Source organism: Bos taurus, chromosome 3, assembly GCF_002263795.3.
Source record: "Bos taurus isolate L1 Dominette 01449 registration number 42190680 breed Hereford chromosome 3, ARS-UCD2.0, whole genome shotgun sequence".
NCBI lineage: Eukaryota > Metazoa > Chordata > Mammalia > Artiodactyla > Bovidae > Bos > Bos taurus.
The window spans coordinates 25213765-25236741 of record NC_037330.1 but is presented as its reverse complement, the minus strand read 5'-3'; the positions used below and the strand labels follow the sequence as shown (position 1 = coordinate 25236741).

General features: G+C 40.9%; 1 protein-coding gene across 7 annotated transcripts in view; it reads right to left on the bottom strand.

The window, feature by feature from the left end:
• Positions 1-22977, bottom strand: part of SPAG17 (sperm associated antigen 17) — a 256137-nt gene that overhangs the window by 20044 nt on the left and 213116 nt on the right. For 6 of the 7 annotated variants that reach the window (XR_009493800.1, XM_059884727.1, XM_015463351.3 and 3 more), the window contains 6 exons: positions 22251-22350; positions 21433-21535; positions 18897-19028; positions 8472-8608; positions 2610-2794; positions 1025-1085 (listed from right to left, as the gene is read on the bottom strand). Coding sequence is in view for 6 of the 7 variants with exons in the window: in XM_059884727.1 (XP_059740710.1) it covers positions 1025-1085; positions 2610-2794; positions 8472-8608; positions 18897-19028; positions 21433-21535; positions 22251-22350 (718 nt within the window). In the remaining variant the exon portion in view is untranslated. Of the gene's footprint in view, positions 1-1024; positions 1086-2609; positions 2795-8471; positions 8609-18896; positions 19029-21432; positions 21536-22250; positions 22351-22977 lie in introns of those variants that run through there. The other variant, XM_059884728.1, reaches the window with a different exon arrangement.

Below are 22977 nucleotides of genomic sequence, written 5' to 3'. Positions count from 1 at the left end.
GATCTTGGGATTCAGTCAGCACAGTGTGCTGGTTATGGGACTGGATGCGCTTGCTCAGAGTTCCCATGAGCCTGTGCAGTCCCCACCGGTGATGAATGGTTCATTTATCTACCAGTCTTCCTTACACCATCTGTTACTCAGTCACACATCTCTTGAGTGCCCACCATGTGCCTGCTTTGTATACTTCTTATGTCTCACTCATTTTTAACATCTCCTATAGCCTGGCACTATTGCTGGCATACGGGAGGAGCTCAAAGCTTGTTAAAGGAGATGACAAGAGTGTTAAAGCAAAAGATGATATACTGACCAAGAAATAAAAGTCAAGGTTGATGAGTGTGATTTTATTATATTTTGAGATAACCTCGTGTTTAATCATAATACACCTCTGAAATTATATTTTGAAGTAAGTGGCAATACACATTTTATACTAAATATAATGTATCAGATAAAATCAGAACAATTTGACATTTTGGAATTCATATTTTCAGAGATTTTTGGAGAAATGAGACAGATGGTTAATTTAAATTTGCTACTATTTCTTTACTATTCTCTGACAAATACCAGGAGAGCGGAACAGATTTGCATAAAATGTAAAGAATGAAGTATTTATTTTTTCCAACGACTTTTCACTTTGCAGAAGGAGTTGTCACAGGATATCTTTAGGTAATCAGTTTACCAAATGCATGTTAAATCATATTTTAATTTTTTTAAAGGTATTTCCAGACAACTGTATAGAATTGCAGTATTGGGGCAAGTGAAGTGAACTTCAGAAATGGTTCCATAGCTGGAAGTTTAATTCTACTTACACATAGGAGTGCTTATGGTTGTTACATGAAATAAGTGACAACAGCCACAGAGTGTACCAGTGCCAGGAATCTGTGGCTTATGATACTAGAAAAAGTCGACTTACAAATGGCTTAAACCGAATTGGTAGAATGGCACGAAAGCTCACGGCACTGGAAACATAGACACATCTGTACGCACACACATATGGACACACGCAGGACACAGCACATGGACTTACGGGCCCAGGTGTGTAAGTCACTTTCAGCCCAGTGCTGGGTGGAGGCTGCTTCACCCTAAACCTACCAGGAGAAAAAGATGGGGATAAACTAATGCCATAATGAAAAACATGAGCACAAATGAACTGGGAAGTAATAAAATCAGGAAGGTGTTAATATTGGCTACACGGGAGCAGGGGGTCCAGACTAGTAGAAAAACAATCTAATATCCAGTTGGAAGGAGAATCTGGGGCCTGTTTCACAACTGCCTTTCCAACAGTTTTCATCGGCGTCAAACTGACTCCAAACCGGGTTTCAACCCTTTGTTATCGGATGCTGACGAGCAGCTTGGGCCTGGGCAGAGGGTTGTGAATGTTTGGCTGGCGTGTGCACTGCGGCGTAGCCGCCAGCATGAACACAAATGCTGACTGCCAGATCATTAAGCTGAAGAATAAAGGCTCTTTTGGAAAGCAGTGGAGCGTGGGAGCCAGTCTTGCTCTGTCGTGGTATGGGGTTTGCATGTTTGGGGAGAAAAGAAACAGAAAAGGCTCAGAAATGGTAGGAGAACTTGAAAAGCCCTGGACTCACACATGGTACTTGTTGATCTCTTCCCCTTCCTGCGGTTTGTGGGCTCTGCCTGAAGGTTAAAGACCTGGAGTGAATTAAAATGCCAAGGGCAGTCTATCTCCATGTTGACCCCAACTGGGTTCCCTCTACCATCTGCTTTGCTATCTGCCCTGTAGTGGCTGAACTGAACAAGCTGAGGAGTGAAATCTATGAAACTAAAATTCTATACTGGACACACAGGGTCTCCTTGGGTGAGTTTAACCAAGTTTGAGGTTGACTCTCCATTTCTCCCCACCCATTTTTTGGCAACAACCCCAAAAAGCAATGATGTCTGATCTGGCAGTGTGATGCCCTCATCAAGTTTTTTCCAAGGAAGTGAACATGATCCCTGAAGTTGAGGACTTGCCTCAACTAAAATGGGACAATGATCTTCTCAATCAGATGCTCCTGTATCTATGCCCTGTCTGACTTCCAATCCTGAGTCCAGAATCATAAATGCTCTCAAAGGACTTGTTAGTGACACTGAGAATAACTCTGCATTCTGAAATATACGTGTATCCCATTTTTATGGGGGTAAAGTTCCCCACAATCCTGATGCTTACTACAAAATAGTACAGAGGAGATTTTGTAATTGGGAATTGTCTTGGAATAGATGTATGGTATATGGACCCAACGGGAAGGACTGATCTCCCACAAGAAGCAGTGACCACAGCTGTGTTGATAAAGCAAGGTGCTCCAATGAACTGGCACTCAGGGTATCGGAGATCTACTCTTGATGAAGCCTACAAGACCTTTTAAGACAAGTTACTCAGTTCCCTTATATTATAACAGTCTCCAAGATCTCTACACACTTTAAGATTCTATTGGTTTTGATCTGGAAACGAAGGACTGAAGTGACTTTCTTGTCACTTAATACCAGATAGAGTATATTTTCTATTGGGAATACAGACTGTGAGTTAAGTTATTTGCTATTAATTTTGAATCACATCATTAGATGTAATGATAGGTAATCTGAGCATACACTTGGAGCCCTGGCCTCACCTGCAGAAGTCTACTCCAACATTCTTGAGCTTTACAGTGGTGGCATAGGTGTGTCCTTCTTCAAGCACTCCAAATTTCACCACGGGTGGGAGAAGATGGAATCCAAAGGGAGACGAATTTATATTATTAATGGCAGCAGATGCCACAGAGGATGTTCTCACTCTTCCTCCAACAGAATCTTGCGCCTTCATCGAAAAAGAAAAAAAGCAATAAAACATAATAAAATGGTTCTATTTTGCATTCCCAAGATAATAAAGACATAAGTGACTCATGTTTGATCCCTGGGTTGGGAAGATCCCTTGGAGGAGGAAATGGCAACCCACTCCAGTATTCTCACCTGGAAAATCTCATGGTCAGAGGAGCCTGGTGGGCTATATATATATATTTATATATATATATGGTTGCAAAGAGTTGGACATGACTGAAGCAACTTAGCATGCAAGATAATAAAAAGGCTCAGGCCCTACACACATACCCCCACTGCCACCACCACCACCCCCCCCAAGGCCATGCAGCAAACCAGGCAGCAAGCCTCCCCTGCCCTACAGCCAGCCTTTAGTCACCACACAAGGCATGGCCTTGCAGACAACTGAGTCAGGGCCCGTTTTGCCTCCAGCATGCCCATGGCAGTAGGCCCTACCACAACAGAAAGGCTCATGCAGCCCACAAAAGGACACCCCTCAACTACACAGCTCTGGTGACCAGAGGGAAAAAGGATGCTGGGCCCATGGGACATCTCCTACATGAGCTGCTTCTACAAGATCAGACAATGTAACCAACCTACTTCACACATGGAAATGAACAAAGAGAACTTGGCAAAATGAGGAGACACAGGAATATGTTCCAAACAAAGGAACAACACACAATCTCAGAAAAAGAACTAAACAAAGTATAGGTAATCAATCCAGCCAATAGAGTTCAAGATAAAGATCATAAAGATGCTCACTGAACTCAGGAGAAGAATGAATGAGTCCAGTGGAAATTTTAACAAAGAGTTATAAAAAATAATAACTGGGGGTGAGGAATATAATAACTGAAATAAAAATTGCACTAGAAAGAAAACAGTAGATTGGGTGATACAGAGGAACGGATCAGCAACTTGGAACACAGCAGTAAAAATCACCTAAGCTGAACAGAAAAAAAGCAAAAAAGCAAAAATAAATAAATAAAGATAGTTCAAGAGACTTCTGGGACAATATCAAGCATACTAACAGTTGCAAATAGGGGACCTAGATGGAGAAGAGAAAAGGGGACAGAGAACTTACTTGAAGAAATAATAACTGAAAATGTCACTAACCTGGGAGAAGAAACCAGACATTCAGGCCCAGGAAGCACAGAGTGTCCCAAACAGGATTAATCGTAAAAGGCCCATTCCACAACAAAGTAATTAAAATGCCAAAAATTAAAAATAAAGGGAGAATCTTAAAGAAGGAAGAGAACAGCAACTAATTATGTACAAGAGAACTACCATAGGACCATCAGCTGACTTTTCAACAGAAACTGTACAGACCAGAAAGGAGTGGCATAATACATTCAAAGTGATGAAAGGGAAAAATCCACAACCAAGAAGACTCTACTTGGTAGGGCCATCATTCATATTTGAAAGAGAGATAAAAGAGTTTTGCAGACAAGCAAAAGCTAAGAGAGTTCAGTGCCACTAAACTGGCTTTACACGAATGTTTAAGGGACTTCTCTAAAAGAAAAGGCCACAACTATAATTACCAAAATTATGCAAGGAAAAATCTCACTGATAAAGACAGGTACACAGTAAAGGTAGTAGATCAACCACTTATAAATCCAGCAGGATAGAAGGTTAAAGGATAAAAGTGGTAAAATTATATATATATATATCCACAATGAGGAGTTAAGGGGTACAGAAAACAAAAAGATGTAACACAGCTGACACCAAAACATAAAATGTGTGCGTGTAAGGGAGAGATGAAGAGTTGTTAGAATGCATTAAAACCCAGGAGATTATTAACTTAAAATAATCATGTGTGTGTGTGTGTATATATATATATAGAGAGAGAGAGAGAGAGAGAGAGAGAGAGTTATATGTTATAATATATGAACCTCATGGTAACCACAAACCTATAAAATCTACCCACACAAAAGAGAGAAAGGAATCCAAACATAACACTAAAAACAGTAATCAAAGGGAAGAGTCTAAGAGAAGAATGAACAAAAAAAAGAACTATAAACACATGAACAAAATGTCTATAAGTACATACCTATCAATAATCACTTCAGTGTAAATGTACTAAATGTTCCAATCAAATGACACCGAGTGGTTTAATGGATAGAAATCAGGACCCATAGAAACGCTGCCAACGAGAGAGTCACTTCAGATTTAAAGACACAGACTGAAAGTGAAGGGATGGAAAAAGGTATTCCATGCAAATGGAAACAAAAAGAAAGCCAGCAATACCTACATCAGGAAAAGTAGATATTAAAACAAAGACTGTAACGAGACAAAGAAGGACATTATATAATGATGAAACCTATAAATAAAAACATGCTTTTATAGTTAGTCTATGACAAAGGCAAGAATTACAATGGGAAGAGATAGCCTTTTTAATAAACGGTGTGGGAAAACTGGACAGCTCCATGCAAGATAAGCAAAGTGGACTACTTTCTCACATCATATCCAAAAATAATACTTAAAATGTATTAAATACTTAAATATAAGACCTGAAACTATAACACTCCTAGAATAAAACATAAACAATATGCTCTTTGGCATCAATCTTAGTAACTTTTTTTTGGTATCTGCTTCTTCATGTAAGAGAAACAAAAATAAACAAATGAGACTACAACAAACTAAGCTTTTTGCATATAGTGAAGGAAACATCAACAAATTATACATTGCAGTGCTGAATGGGAAAGGATGTATGTGAACAATATATCAGATAAAGGGTTTATATCCAAAATATTCTTGCCTGGAGAATCCCAGGGACAGAGGAGCCTGGTGGGCTGCCGTCTATGGGGTTGCAGAGTTGGACATGACTGAAGCAACTTAGCAGCAGCAGCAGCATCCAAAATATACAAAACATTCAAACAACTCACATCAAAAAGTTAAGCAACCCAATTAAAAAAGGGACAGAGGACCTGAAAAAAAATTTTTTTTTCCAAAGAAGACATACATATAGGATAGGCAACAGATACATGAAAAGATGCTCAGCATGACTAATCATTAGGTAAATGCCAATCAAAACCACGAGATGCAACCTCATGTCTATCAGAATGGTTATCATCAAAAAGACAGCAAATAACAAGTGTTGGCAAGGATGTGGAGAAAAGGGAATCCTCATACACTGTTGGTGAAATTGTAAATTGGGGCAGCCATTATGAAAAACAGCATAAAGCAAATTTAACAGAAGCTACCATATGATCCAGCACCTTTATTTCTGGATATTTACCCAAAGAAAATAAAATTACTAATTTGAAAAATTATATCCACACTAATGCTCATTGAAGCATTATTTATAATAGCCAAGATATGAAAGTAACATATATTTAAATGTTCACTAATAGACAAATAGAAAAAAAAAGATGTGATATATATATACATATATATGAATATATATATATTCTTATATATATACACACACAGAATATTCCTCAGCCATAAAAAAAGAAATCTTGTCATTTTCAACAACATGGATGGATCTAGAGGGAATTATACTAAGTAAAATAATTCAAAGAAAAGGCAATACTGTATGTTGCATATGTAGAGTCTAAAAAACAAAACAATCAAAACAAAATGAAAATAGACTCAGATACAGAACACAAATGGGTGGTTGACCAAAAGGAAAGGATTGGGGGGACAGAATAGGTAAAGGGGATTAAGAGGTACAAACATCCAGTTATAAAATACATAAGGCACAGGAATGTAACGTAAGGAATACGGTCAGTAATACTGTAATAACTTTGTATGGGACAGATGGTTACTAGACTCATGGTGATCATTTTATAATGTATGCAAGTATCAAATCTCTATGTAGTACAAATGAAACTAACATAATCTTGTATGTCAATTATATTTCAGGTAAATAAAGGCTTTGTCACTGGAGGAAAATAACTGCTTGGCTAGGAGAGGAAATGAACATTTATGGTCTATGTAATCCTTATCACAGCACAGTAAGGAAGTATTTTAGGCTTTAAGGATAGTGAAGTTCAAGTTCAGAGAACTGGAAGACAGAAAACTTGCTCAAGTGGTCAGTGGAAGACTAAAGTTTCAGACTGAAGTTTACCTGGTTCCAAAGTTGGTGCTCTTCCCTCTGTGCCTGTGGTTATCCTATTTTAACTTCTATCAGAACCACCGGGAGGACTGGTTAAGATGCCAATTGCTGACTCTACTCCCAGAGTTTTTCCATTAGTAAGTCTGGGATGGGGTGGGGTAGAGCAGCGGTCCCCAAACTTTCTGGCACCACAGAACAGTGTCATGGAAGACAATTTTTCCACAGATGGGGCAGGGGTAGATAGGGATGGTTTCTGGATGATTCAAGTGCATTATATTTATGTGCACTTTATTTCCATTATTATTACATCAGTTCCACCTCAGATCATCAGGCATTAGATCCTGGAGGTTGGGGACCTCTGGAGTAGAGAATAGGTAGGTGCAGAGGGGAAGGAACTACAAAGATAAGGGAAACCTACTCTGCAGAGGAGCACTGTCTACTGAGAACAAATTGCTGACTCCACCCCCAAGTTTCTCCACTAGTACATCTGGGATGGAGCCCATGAATTTGCATTTATAACAAGTTCTCAGGTGTTGCCAATGCTGACAGTCAAACAATCATACTTTGAGAACCATTGCCCTATGCAGTTATTTCCCAAGTCAGCAGCATTGACCTCACCTGGGGGCCTGTTAAAACTGCAGAATCTCAGGCTTCACAGCAGACCCAGTGAGACAGAATCTATATTTTAACAAGGTTCCTAAATAACTCACATGTACATTAAAGTTTGAGAAGCACTCCTACCACATGTCAATTATACATATCGCAGTACATTCTCTGACTGCAATGAACACAGTGTGCCATGAAATTTCTAAAGGATGACTAACAAAACTTGGTTGGTGGGCTCTAGGAAAGCTGTCCAACATAGCTGAGATGGATCTTAGAGGCTCTGAGGAAGGAGTTTGGTACTTTGAAAGAACTAATAGAAGGCCACAATGGGGGAAGTATAATGAGTCTGGCAAAGCATGAGGGTAAAGAAGCAAATGGAGCCAGGCCTTGCAGTCACACTAAGTCATCTGGATTTTATCCTAAGAGTCATGAGAAGGGTGCCCAATGATCCCCTTAGCCATCAGTGGGCTGGTAAACTGGCTCTTGGAAAAGAACCTTCATCAGTAGCATCTGCCAATTTCTATGGCAGAAGAACTCCAAGCATGGCTGACTGCAAACTGGTTGTGATTTAGTCGCTAAGTCATGTCCAACCTTTCTGTGACCCCATGGACTGTAGCCATCCAGGCTTCTCTGTCTATGGGACTTCCCAGGCAACAATACTGGAGTGGATTGCCATTTCCTTCTCCAGGAGATCTTCCTGACCCAGGGATTGAACCTGAGTTTCTAGCACTGCAGGTGAGTTCTTCACCACTGAGCCACCATGGAAGCTTGCCAACTATAAGCTAGTGATGGCTTAACAGCTGGCTCATATAATTCCTCTCATGAGCCTATATGAGTTGACTCTAGCAAAGTACTGCCTTGGTTTATCCCTGGTGTGACCGGAAGCCCTTCATGCTGACATGGTTCATATAGCAAATAGCAGTTACATGGTGGCTGGAAATCAGTTACTTCAATCAACCAGGAATACTTAAAACTCTAACTGGCTCTGGCAGATTTATTTCCAAGTCCATTTTACCTTTGCGAGAGGCTGAGACTTGGGCTTGGAACTCAGCAAGTAGTGAGGTAGCCTCACTTTCTCTTTTCTTGCTTGTCCTGCCACATCCTGCAGCAATGACTGGGTTGGAATTTTCAGAGGCATACACGATTCTGGTTCTGTTAGAGAGAACACTGAAATTACACCATGTGAAATTTCCAAAGACATCCAAGGTCATACCAGGGCGCAGAAGAACACAGAACCCACTTGGGACATTTTCTTTTCTTCTTAAAAAGCTTGTATACTCTCTGCAGCACCATGGACTGTAGCCTGCCAGGCTTCTCTGTCCATGGAAATTTCCAGGCAAGAATACTGGAGTGGGTTGCCATTTCCTACTCTAGGGGATCTTCCGGATCCAGGGATCAAACCAGTGTCTTCTGCATCTCCTGCATTAGCAGGAGGATTCTTTACCACTAGCACCACCTGGGAATTCCCTTACAGGAATAAAGGCTTTGAATAATTCTACTGTTTGATCTACATTTTACAACAAGACTTAACCTAATATTAGTTCTCAGAATAATCCTATGAGATGAGCAGGGCAGATGCTATTAGCATCACATTTTTTAAATAAATGAGAAAAATCAGATTCTAAGAAATTGAGTGACTTGCCTATAAATCAACAAGGTACAGTTCAATAAAATGTTGACTCTCAGAGATTTCTTAAAACTAATGAGTATAAAAATCTTAAGAATTTCTTTGTTTCAACTAGTAAGTTTAGAGTTTGAAAAGGGGGTGGAGTTATCATAGATAAATTAAGCCAGGAAATTAAATCCCCAGATCACTAAATTTGGTGAAGGAATGAGCCAAAGTAGATAATCTACATAGCAGCAGTTGTGTGTATTTCTCCAAATATCCAGGAGGTTTAATAAAAATTGTGCTTTAGGTCACCTTTTAAAAACACCCTGTCTTGAATTTAAATCATCAAGAGAGGAAAGGGAAGGAAACCAATATCTGAGTGTCCACTGTCTGCAGGCAAGTACCACATGTATGTTAACCATGCCTTGTCTGTATGTATGTCTCCTGCACTGCAGGCAGATTCTTTACCATCTGAGCCACCAGGGAACCCCAGCATTTCACTAGTTCTCAACAAGTCCTCAAAGCCAACACAGAACCTTGACCAAGATATTTCCTGAAGCTAACAGGGATGATCCTATCTTGTTTGCAGGGTTATGGGTCTGGAAGAATCAGAATTTTTAACCTCTCTGGACATGTCCCTGCCACACGGCTATAGCTTGTTCTTTGTAGGAGAGGACAAGACCACACAGGGACAAGGAGGGATGTGACAACATGGAGAATGCCCAGAAAGACAGGCAGTCAGATGTAAACACTCTTGAAAAGCCTGAATGTATCCAGTCATCCGTGGGCTAGCACCATGGCTACTTTTCTTTGGTTTGAGCATCAACAAGCACCAACCCATCCCGTGTTTTGTTGTTGTTCAATGAGTTTGAGTTCCAGTTCTCAAACTGAAGAGTCCTTACTAAGTCCACAAGGAACACACTCCCGATAGTGTGAGATAATAGAAGATGTTTCTTGGCCTCTGTCCCTGGTTCCTGGCACAGTGTTCCCAAATCTCTTTTAATTTCCTAAATGATAAGAGTACCAGGAGCATCTTTTAATATTTTGTCCTTGATCCTGATTCCTGATACAGAGCTCCTAAATTCCTTGGAATTTCTTGGGTGATAGGAGTTTCTTCTGATCTGAATTAAGTGACTTTTGGTGGGCTCCTGGATAGCTTCAGGATGGGGACTGGTCATCAGGAAAAACCAAGCCATGATAAGAAGCTTGGAAATTTCAGCCCCACTTCTCATCCTCTGGGAAGAAGAAGGGATACGGAGATGGAGTTCATTATGTCCACATGATGAAGTCTCCACAAAAATCCTACAGCATGCAGTTTGGAGAGTTTCCAAGCTGGTGAGCACATGCCAGGTGGGTGGGTGCACCCCAGTCCCACAGGGACAGAAGCTACTGTGCTAAAACCTTCCAGACAAGGCCCTGAGTACTTCTTCCTACGTCTATTCATCTGTGCCATTTATCATGTCCCTTATTATATAATAATATCTGAATTCTGTGAATTGTTCTAGCAAATTAGGGAAACATAAGAGCAGGTCATGGGAACCCCACTTTATAGCTGACTGGTTAGAAGCTCAAGTGACAACCTGGACCTGCAATGAGCATGTGAAGTGGGTGATGGGGAGCCTTGTGAGACCGAGCCTTTAGCTTATAGAGTCTGTGCTACTCTGGTTAGTTTAAGGACTGAATTGTAGGACACCCAGCTGGTGCTGTAGAATTGCTTGGTGTAATAAAAGTTCACACATATCTGGTCACAGAAGTGCTCTGTATGAGTTGTGAGTTTTTCCTACACAACTACCCAGTGTGCCTCCAATTCATCTGTGCATCTTAATTCCCTGGGCTGACTCTGGAAAAATAGAGATTCTCTAGCCACATGCTAGATAAGCTGTATTTCAGGCCAGAACAGAATCAGAATCTCCAGTGATGGGGATCATTGATCAGTGTTCTAATATATTTACTCTCTTTTGTCACTATCGCCTACATAGACAACAATCATGATGGCCTGATGCATCTTATTGTTTGTATTTCTTACCATATGCATATTTCTGTCTTATAGCAATGCATTTTATCAGTCTGATGGGGACCAAACAATCGTTCATTCTATTATTATCAATACTAAATGCTGATATGGAGTTTCTCATGAATTAGGCACTACTGTAAGCATTTTACATATATTAAATTTAATCCTCACAACACTGTGATGTATATATCATTCTATCTGCTTTATAGAAGAGAAAACAGGAAGATATAGAGGGGTTAAAGAGCATGTCACTGGGACTTCGGTCCAGTGGTTAGAATTCCACACTTGAACTGCAGGGGGCATGGGTTCAATCCCTGGCAGAGGAACTAAGATCCTCTAAGCCTTGTAGCTTGGCCAAAAATAAATAAATCAATGATTAAAAAATTAAAGAGTGGATATATGTTATGTAGGGCTTCCCTGGTGGCTCATATGATAAAGAGTCCACCTGCAATGCAGGAGACATGGGTTCAATCCCTGGGTTGGGAAGATCCCCTGAAGAAGGGAATGGCAGCCCACTCCAGTATTCTTGCCTGGGAAATCCCATGGACAGAGGATCCTGGGGGGTGGGGGGTGGGGCTACAGTCCATGGGGTTGCAAACAGTCAGATACAACTGAGGGACTAACACTTTAACTTTCATATATACATGTATAATTGATTCACTTTGCTACACACCTGAAACTAACATAACATTATAAATCAACTACACTCCAATAAAAAATTAAAACAGCATGCTCACTGTAACCTAGTTATTATATGAGGAGTGAGGTAGAGCCTTAACATAAGTTATTATATGTCATATTAGATACATGTCATTATATAAGACATTATATAATTATATATAAGTCATTGTCAGTATATAAGTCATAGTTATTATATAAGGAGTTAGGTGAGCCTTAGCTCTGCTTTCTACCAGGTGTGTTTCAGTTGCTCAGTCGTATTCAACTCTTTGTGACCGCATGGACTGGGGCCTGCCAGGCTCCTCTGTCTGGAATTCTCCAGTCAAGAATACTGTAGTGGGTAGCTCTTCCCTTCTGCAGGGGATCTTTTCAACCCAGGCTTCGAACCCAGTACCAACACCCATAATAGATGAATTCCTATTCACTGAGCCTACCTAGGGCTTTCCTATGGATGGGGATAGAAGAGGGGGTATTCGAGGGGCTTGAAGCAGCAGCTGGACATCAACTGATACAGAGGAATTTTAGTATTTAAACACCTGGGATGGTCCAACTAGTGGTATCATCTGAAATTATGGCCAGACTTCACACAACTGAAGAACCAATAGTGGTTCCCTCCCTGTTTCTACCCTGAAGTCAACCATAGTATTTACACACAATAATATTTTGTTTTTATTTTTTTACTTCCTCTCAGAGCATGGCTTTATTTACTTCATCTCTGAGCATGGCTTCCCTGTAGGTGGGGCACATTTCTTTGTCCACTGACTCTAAGCTCGGTCTTAGGACTTGCTCTGACCCACAGACTTGCTCTGTCTAAGTGGCTGAGCCAGTTCTGAGCAGAGGCTGAGAGGGGCCTCATGGCATCCAGTCACATCAATTCATGGCAAATAGATGGGGAAACAATGGAAACAGTGACAAATTTTATTTTGGGGGGGGGGTTCCCAAATCACTGCAGATGGGACTGCAGCCATGAAATTAAAAGACGCTTGTTCCTTGGAAGAAAAGCTATGACCAGCCTAGACAGCATATTAAAAAGCAGAGACATTACTTTGTCAACAAAGGTCTGTCTAGTCAAAGCTATGGTTTTTCCAGTAGTCATGTATGGATGTGAGAGTTGGACTATAAAGAAAGCTGAGCGCTGAAGAATTGATGCTTTTGAACTGTGGTGTTGGAGAAGACTCTTGAGGGTCCCTTGGACAGCAAGGAGATCCAACCAGTCCATCGTAAAAGATATCAGTGCTGAATATTCATTGGAAGGGCTGATGCTGAAGCTGAAACTCCAATACTTTGGCCACCCAATGCAAAGAACTGACTTATTGGGAAAGACCCTGCTGCTGGGAAAGATTGAAGGCAGGAGGAGAAGGGGATGACAGAGGACAAAATGGTTGGATGGCGTCATTGACTCTATGGACATGAGTTTGAGTAAGCTCTGGGAGTTGGTGATGGACAGAGAAGCCTGGTGTGCTGCAGTTCATGGTATCACAGAGAGTCGGACAACGACTGAGCGACTGAACTGAACTGAACTGACTGAGGGGGCAGCCCACAATCCACCTCTCCTGAGCTCCAACCCTCTGCCCTGAAGGCAGCAGCCACAGAGGGAGGGGCCCCTTCAATGTGGGAGTGGAATACACCCAAGCTCTCCCTGCTGCTGCTGGTGTGCTGGAAAAAAGCTTAACAATTGCCTCCCTGGAGAAAAACTGTCCTGGTTGGTATACTTTGCACATTTGTGGCATTTGCTGATTTCTCACTGTGGCTGACTCAAGCTCTCAATGTGGTGTCACTGAACGTAGGGCTGGGATGAGAGAGTGCCATCAGATCTCAGGGGCCTGATGCCAAGCCCAGAACACGCCTCCTGCAGTCTGGAGCAGGCTGCACAGTCGGCCCGCAGCCCCTGAAACTGGTTTATGTCGCCATAGGATTTTTCACAGTGTTATCACAGCGAATGCTGTCAAATTCATTTTTATTTCATCAAATCTAAATCTCCTCTAGCTGATTCTACCGTATTTTCCAAGCATTTCTTGTACTATTACCAAATAAGAATAATCTACTTACATTTGTTTCCAGTTCATTTCTACTCAAGCTTTGAACACATTCTTTCCTTTCTTTTTTTTTTTTCAGTATAAAATACTCTTTTCTGTTCCCTACATCTGGAGGGCAGTATAATAAACTACAGAGAATTCAGAGTCAAAAAACTCATTTTCTGGCCTTGGCAGAGTCCCAGATTTTCAATGTTGCTTGACTTTCTCTAGGTTTCAGTTTCCTCAGGTGAAATGAGGGCTGTCTCAGGTGATTGCATTTTAAATCTTAAAACCGATGCAACTCGATTTATTCTTTAAGACCACCTCTCCCATAAAACTTTCCCCGCTGCTTGTGTTAATCTCTTCCTACTCTGAACTTCTTTAAACTTTATTGTTTATATTAAAATTTAATTTACCACTTATAGTGGAATCACATCATTGTCTCTATTAGTTCAGGTATTTCAGTATGTAGGGGTGCTGGAAGAAAAGCTATGACAAACCTAGACAGCATATTAAAAAGCAGAGACATTACTTTGCCAACAAAGGTCCATATAGTCAAAATTATGCGTTTTTCAGTAGTCATGTATGGATGTGAGAGTTGAACCATAAAGAACGCTGAGTGCAAAGAATTGATGCTTTTGAACTGTCGTGTTGGAGAAGACTCTTGAGAGTCCCTTGGACTGCAAGGAGATCAAATCAGTCAATCCTAAAGGAAATCAACCCTGAATAATCGTTGGAAGGACAGATGCTGAAGCTGAAGCTCCAATACTTGAGCCACCTGATGTGAAGAACTGACTCATTTGAAAAGACCCTGATGCTGGGAAAGATTGAAGGCAGGAGAAGGGGACGACAGAGGATGAGATGATTGGATGACATCACCGACTCAATGGACATGAGTTTGAGCAAGCTCCGGGAGTTGGTGATAGACAGGGAATCCTGGCGTTCTGCAGTCCCTAGGGTCTCAAAGAGTCCAACATGACTGAACGACTGAACAACAACAAAAGGGGTGCTGTAGGTGTTTCTCTAGTTTCAAAACTTTTTTTCCTCCTTCAAGCACTCTCATTCTTTTGAAGCTCATGCCATCAGACTATTTTATTATTAATAAAAGATGTCAACTACTTGACATCTCCAAGCAGCTGTCAATCGCTGACTACCTCAAACATTCCCTTGATTCACTGCAGTTCCAACACCTTAGTCGGTCTTCCCCTTCATCTCTCTTGGTGACATCCCCGGATAACTCTGTCCTCTCTGATTTTTCCATCACCCTGTTTCTTCATCTTTTCCTCTTCTCCACCTCAGAAACTCCCAGGGTCATATCTTTGCCCTTGCCAACACCAATCATTTTATCACTTTCCAAACCTCTGTTTTAAGCTTCCCTCTCTAGATCACCATCTTATTATTCTATCATATCTGCCAAGCAATTATTTGACCTCCTGAGAGCTCCAGTCAACAGACACTGTCACTTTAAACAATAAGTCACGCCTTCTTGCTTTGCTTTTCTGTTTCTCTGGAATGGGCTTTCTATGCTCTCATTACATCCACTCCTTTGACGTCACACTCGTTCACCTTCCCAACATCAAACCACAACCCTCCTGCCGATGTACCTGTATTCTTTCTCCTGTCTCCTGCCACTGTGGATGAGGTGACACTACTCACATCCAAGGTCAACTCTGTCATTCAGTTCAGTTCAGTTGCCCTGTTGTGTCCGAATCTATGTGACCCCATGCACTGCAGCACGCCAGGCCTCCCTGTCCATCACCAACTCCTGGAGTTTACTCAAACTCATGTCTATTGAGTTGGTGATGCCACCCAACCACCTCATCCTCTGTCGTCCCCTTCTCCTCCCTTCAATCTTTCCCAGCATCAGGGTCTTTTCAAATGAGTCAGTTCTTCACGTGAGGTGGCCAAAGTATTGGAGTTTCAGCTTCAGCATCAGTCCTTCCAATGAATATTCAAGACTGATTTCCTTTAGGATGGACTAGTTGGATCTCCTTGCAGTCCAAGGGACTCTCAAGTGCATCCTCCAACACCACAGTTCAAAAGCATCAATTCTTCGGTGCTTAGCTTTCTTTATAGTTCAACTCTCACATCCATATATGACTGGAAAAACCATAGCTTTGACTCAGGGTCTGCCCCAAAGGTCATGGTCTCCCACCTTTTTTAACACTTTGCTGTCCTGCAATTATGTTTCCTTCTCCTGCATCATAGGTTCTCTCTTGATGCAGAATTATCATCATTTAGCAAATCAACATGTTCTACTAGTATGTCTAATTACAATTTTTTTTTTAATTGGCTGTGCTGGGTCTTAGTTGCAGCACACAAGATCTTCATTACCACATAACGGGATCTTTAGTTGAGGCAAGGAAACTCTAAGTTGTGGCATGTGGGATCTGGCTCCCTGACCAGGGATCATACCTGGGACCGCTGCATTGGGAACATGGAGTCTTAGCCACTGAACCACCAGGGAAGTCCCTACTATGTCTAATTTAAAACAAAACCAAAAACCTCTCACTTAGTGACACAGCTCCCTCCACTTGCAGTCTTTCTTCTTTATTTTTTCAACAAAGCTCTTGGTTACAGCTATCCATTCCTGCTGCTGTTGTTGATTCCTCCTTAGCCATTCTATACATAGCGGCTCCAGCTGGCTTCCGTCTCCTCTGTGCCTTGGGGCTTCTCTTGTCTAGATCACCAGTGACCACAATAGTATCCAATTCCACGGTTATTTTTTTATCTTACTCAACTTTTCAGGGGCATTTAATATATTCAAAACACTCAGTGATTTTCATATTCCCATTTTTTGCCTATTTTGCTGGCTTTTTCTTCTTAGTTGCCTTTACTGGCTCCTCCTCTGCCTGATTTTACATTCTAGAGTTTGCCATAGGGCAGTGGTTGTCAACGCATGATCCTATGTCAGTGACATCAATACCACCTGGAAACTTGTTGCAATTACCAATTCTCATCCTCACAACTGGTCACATTAGTTAACCCAGGAATCCCCTTGTTTCTTCTTCTGTTTCAGCCCCATGTCCAATCAACAAGCAAGCCCTGCTGGCTCTACCTCTGATACACACACACACACACACACACACACACACACTCACACAAACATATACATATATACACTGGATATATTTCCAATTAATTTGCTTCTCACCACCTCTGCCTTGAGCCCCTAGTCCAGATCTCTGTCCATGCTCACAAATATCCTTTTGCTTCCTCCCTGATTCCATTTTCTCCAGTCCTCCCTTTTCCCTTCTTATAAGCCACTGTCCACACAGTTGCCAGAGGGATCTTTCTAAAACATAAGCTTGTCATGTAATGACCCTGCTGCTCAAAATCTTCTGGTGGGGTTTGACTACAACTCCTCTTAGAATGATAGCTCAGTAAAGAATCCACCTGCAAAGCAGGAGACCCCAGTTTGATTTCTGGGTCAGGAGGACCCGCTGGGGAAGGGATAGGCTACCCACTCCAGTATTCGTGGGCTTCCCTTGTGGCTCAGCTGGTAAAGAATCCACCTGCAAATATGGGAGACCTGAGTTTGATCCCTGGGTTGGGAAAATCCCCTGGAGAAAGGAAAGGCTACCCACTCCAGTATTCTGGCCTAGTGAATTTCATGGACTGTATAGTCCATGGGGTCGCAAAGAGTCGGACACGACTGAACCATTTTCATTTTCACCTCTTAGAATAAAACTCAAAACTCCTCATGGGATCTTACTGCAGCCCCTCTCTCTGACCTCATCTTCCTCTGACTGTTCCAATGCCCATTTTCTTCCAGGTCCGTGCCTTCTTTTTATTTCTATTTCTTCTCCTCTAAGGGCCTTCATGTTTGCTGTTCCCGCTACCCGGAATTTTCCTTTCCCTCAGTCTTTGCATGGCTGCGTCCCTCTTGTCTCTGTTGTCTCAGCTCAAATGTCCCTTCACAGAAGGGCCTTCTAACCCTCTAACTGAGTGGTATCTCTCTCCTCAGATACTCCCCATACATTATACTGTTACATTATGTGATACCACTTAATATTATCTGAACTTATTTGTCTACTTATTGTCTAGGTCTGCTCATAGTATGTTCAGCTGCATATGACGTTGGCTTCTTAATTGCTGTACTCCCACGCCTAGAACAGTGCCTGACATTGAGTAAGTGAAGTGAAAGTCACTCAGTCATGTTTGACTCTTTGTCAGTCCATGGACAGTAGGCTGCCAGTCTTCTCTGTCCATGGAATTCTCCAGGCAAGAATACTGGAGTGAGTTGCCATTCCTGTCTCCAGGGGGCAATGAGTAAGTCACCTCCTAAATGAACAAACCTCACAGGAGACATAAGATTAGAGTCAGGAAAGCAAAAGGACTTGCATAAAGTAAATCTCTTAGTTCTGACTCATAAATGAAGCAAGATGTTGCTTCTGTAAGAGGTAACTAAGACCCATCAACTGATCCTCACCTCACTTTCAAAATGGAACATGCCCACAGGAATCAGGGAGTGCAAATTTATCTATACAATTTAAATTATCCCTCCTTCCTTCCTTTCCTTTCTCCCTCCCTCTCTTTCTCCCTCCCTCTTTTTCTTTCCCAATCATATTTAGTTCAACTGACTTCAGTTAAATCAGTGTAATGTGACTCTACAGGAACTAGATATTATTCTGTAGTATTCCACACTTGAGTTTCTGCTACCCGAATAAGATGACACGCTATGTAAGACAGATGTTTCTCTTCCAGCACCTGCAGGCCAAAGAAGTATTGAAATCATAGGTAAATCTAAGTCCAACTACCAAGCCACTCATGGCTCAACAAAGCTACTAGGTACCTGACTTTCAGTAAATCACACAAACTCTTAGAACCACGATGCATAAAATAATAAATCAATCAAAATAAATTGAAGAAATAAAATAACAAATCTCAAAAATTTGTCATTTCTTTCCTTCAATCTGGGACTTGTAGTCATTCTCAAAATATTTTTTGAGATACTCTGATGTGCTAAGAAGCCTTACAAAGTCCTACAGATTCACAATCCATGACCCACTAGGATTTTTTTCTGTAACTGCCAACCATGCCCCGAGGGCCATCTCCCGTACTCCAAAAAGACAAGATGTTCAGTTTTCAGAAGCAATGAGATAAAGCAATAGGCTGTCATACCTTTGATAGACACTGTTAAATTTTCAGTTTGCTTTTGGCTAGCAGGCTCCTTGGTATCCTCAAGGTTCTCTGATTTTGAAACACTAAGTATATCTGAGGATTCCTGTTTTGAAACTTTATTTTTCTGGGAATCTGAAATAAAAAACCCAAACAAATAATTTAAAGTGATATTTTGGACAGCGATACAATGACTACTTATGTTTGTATTACAATGAACAAGGTGCTTTCCCCCCCACCCTCTTTAAAGAGAGTAAATGGAAGCAAGCCATTAAGAGCCAGGATTTTTCATTATATGACACAGTGTTTGGCATTAACAAACAGGACAGTGTCTGTAAGACTCACTCCCAAGGAGCTAGCTGGTTCTTTCTGGGCCTTATGGCCAGAGCGTAGTTGTCATCTTGGGTTATGAAACAGAGACCAGGTAATTTAACCTACTTTTACCTGGCCAGAGTAACTGAATTGTCATTTCTTTTTTAAAAATGTTTCCAATCTTAAGTCCATTTATTACTCTGAAAATGTAGCTCTGTATTAAAATGTGCTCTAAGAACTCAGTGCAATATGAAACAAAATTTAAATATATATATTTCAAGGACTGGGGATGCAAATACATTTCAACTTTTATTTGCCAACCCTAGTTAAAGGGTGGAAACTGCCTGAAGGACCATGCTGATAATATTGTGGCCTTGGCCCCCTTTCAATGGAAAGATAGGCTGGACTGGTTAGTGTCATCTGCTCAGGGTGCCTTCATCCCTGACTGGGCTCCATCACATCTATGAGTCCTTGTTCCAGCCTTAATCTTTGCTTTGCAAATGCCGTGGTAATTACGTGTTTTCCTTGGCTGTCCTCATTCCAGGCAGCCGAGCTCGTGGTATTGCATTGTACAGCAGAAAATCCCTCTGTCTGGTTATTTTAACAACCCAGTTTATTCAAGAGAAGAACTAAATTTCACTTCATCCCTAAATTCTTCAACATGCATCTCCTGAAATGAAGACATGTCCACTACATGTTTATAACACTATCACCATACCCAAGAAAACTTACAGTAATCCCACAATATCCTTTCATACAGTCCCTAAATCAGACTCAACTAATTGCTCTGAAATATCTTCCATAGCTGTTTCTTTCTCAATCCAGTATCTACACGTGTACCCCAATGTTCATCGCAGCACTGTTTATAATAGCCAGGACATGGAAGCAACCTAGATGTCCATCAGCAGATGAATGGATAAGAAAGCTGTGGTACATATACACAATGGAGTATTACTCAGCCATTAAAAAGAATACATTTGAATCAGTTCTAATGAGGTGGATGAAACTGGAGCCTATTATACAGAGTGAAGTAAGCCAGAAGGAAAAACATAAATACAGTATACTAACGCATATATATGGAATTTAGAAAGATGGTAGCAATATCCCGGTGTACGAGACAGCAAAAGAGACACTGATGTATAGAACAGTCTTATGGACTCTGTGGGAGAGGGAGAGGGTGGGAAGATTTGGGAGAATGGCATTGAAACATGTAAAATATCATGTAAGAAATGAGTTGCCAGTCCAGGTTCGATGCACGATACTGGATGCTTGGGGCTAGTGCACTGGGACGACCCAGAGGGATGGTATGGGGAGGGAGGAGGGAGGAGGGTTCGGGATGGGGAACACATGTATACCTGTGGCGGATTCATTTTGATATTTGGCAAAACTAATACAATTATGTAAAGTTTAAGAATAAAATAAAATTTTTAAAAAATGTATATATTACAAGTAGTTTTCATGTCTCTTTTGTCTCTTTTAATACAGAACAATCACCTCATCTTTTAACATTTTTAAAATGACATTGACTTCTTTGAAGAGTTTGTTAGTTGTCTTATAAAATGTCTACATTCTAGATTTCTTGGCTTTTTTCCTTTTGATGAAATTCTGGTTAAAGATTTTTGGCAAGAATTCTACACAGGTCCTGCTGCTGCTACGTCGCTTCAGTCGTGTCCGACTCTGTGCGACCCCATAGACGGCAGCCCACCAGGCTCCCCCGTCCCTGGGATTCTCCAGGCAAGAACACTGGAGTGGGTTGCCATTTCCTTCTCCAATGCACGAAAGTGAAAAGTGAAAGTAGAGTCGCTCTAGGAACTCTGTATTGTGCTATATGAGAAAACACTTAATGCTAGGTGGTCTTGCAATTGGTAGGAGCTTGATCACCTGATTAAGGTTGAAATGCCATCTTTCTCCATTCTTTCACCTTATAATTTAGTAGGCAATATGCGAGGTGATACTTTGAGACCACATGAATGCCCCATTCTCCAACAACCTTTCAATACTCCCATGATTTTTATCTTTAGTCAGGTCTTCTCAATACTTTTAGGCAAATTTTAAGCATACAGGATGAAACTAAATTTTATTTACAGCTTAGTTTCCTCATAACTCAGCCAAATCTGCAATACATAGGTCACAGTGGGTCATATAATTAGCCATTACTGAGACAAAAAGTGGAAGGAAACTGGCTATGTTCTACATGAACAGGAGTAAGAGCTACATGAGCACACACCTGGAGGAGGACTGGATGTATCTTGAGCGGCTTCTTTGCTTGCATCCTCATCTTTCTTTGTCAAAGGAGGCAAGTTTTTGGAAAGGGTGTCCAGATAATTAAACTTAAAGGAAAAACCAAAGACTTATTTTAGACTTAACTCATGGCCAAAAGGCAACTGCTCCAAGCACACTGAGTTGGTGAGCAGTGATAAAAGTGTTTTTTAGGGCCCTGGGAAAAAGGTTTGTAAACTACAAGTTTTTCAAGAGAGTAACTTAATTCTAGATTTTGTTCCCCATAATTTCCCATACTTTCTTGTCAGGCCACCTGTGGTAAATAATAGCATTTGGAATTTTCACAGAAGCACAGGGAGTTCTGAACACATAGCAATACTCCTTTTGCTTTAGAGTTTCAAGATTTCCTAGAAGAGGTGAGGCATGTTCTCCTTCCATGGACTTTCCAGAACTCATAATCTCTTAGTGTTGCCTCAGCAGCTGATGAGTGAGGACATTTTTAATGGAATAAAAATTTCAAAATGGGATTTATCAGAGGGTAATCATCAATAGGGAGAATTCAATCCCCCCAAAGGGCTTAAAATAGAGGTGGGAGAATGTAATTAATAGCGCTAATGTAAGGCAGGGAGCTGGAGCTATAGTAATACACTGGCAAAGAACTTCCCTCTCATATGCTTGTGAAAACATGGACTTGAAGAGTGTGGGCTAGTCAGTTGGGCTGATGGTTGAAGCAGGGAAGAAGCAACATCACGATAGGTAGGTTACATTAATAGCGTAGGCATTGTATCAATTCTTACGAGGACTCATTCAATTACATTCAATTACCTGAGACTGATAAAGCTTGCTCAGTTCAGATTTGAAGTAGGGTGATATTACTTTGCTCCTAATTTCCTTTAGATAATTCTGTGTTTTTTCAATTTCCTTCCTGGTAGATATTTCCACAATGATGCAAAAGATGACAAAAAATATTTCAAAATGTTATTTGCTTGTGTTTCAGCTCTAAATCCCACAGAAAATGCAGATCCTGAACAGCAAAACTGATAAGAATTAACGCAGGCAATTTTTTCTGTCAAATCGTTTTAGTTCATTTTCTGCTTCTTCTAGAATCGATCACACTTCCTACATTGGAAATTAGACTTTCAAGTAAGCTAGGAAATAATGACACCAGCTTGTAGTTTGGTTTTACAGTTGATCTGAGAAGGCTACAAACCACATGTTGACCTTTTTTCCTGTCTTTCCAGTTCTCTGGAGTTTGATAGTTAGATTCTACTGATTTCCAAAATTTCAGTAGCAATGGTAATAAACACGGAAACTTAGGGAATGAATGGCTTATGAATAATTAATGAGCACAAAGTAAAATAAAAACAATCACAATAATCCTGCTAGCCATCTTTCCAATACTAGAACCTGTACTTGTTTGTTAAATGTAGCTGAACCTAACCCTCTCTGAAATAATTTTTTAGTGTTTATTGCATGCCAGGAAAAGTTTGCAAAGCACTTTACATTTACATTTTATTGGCCAAAAAAAATCAAGGCATATAGAAGTTAAATG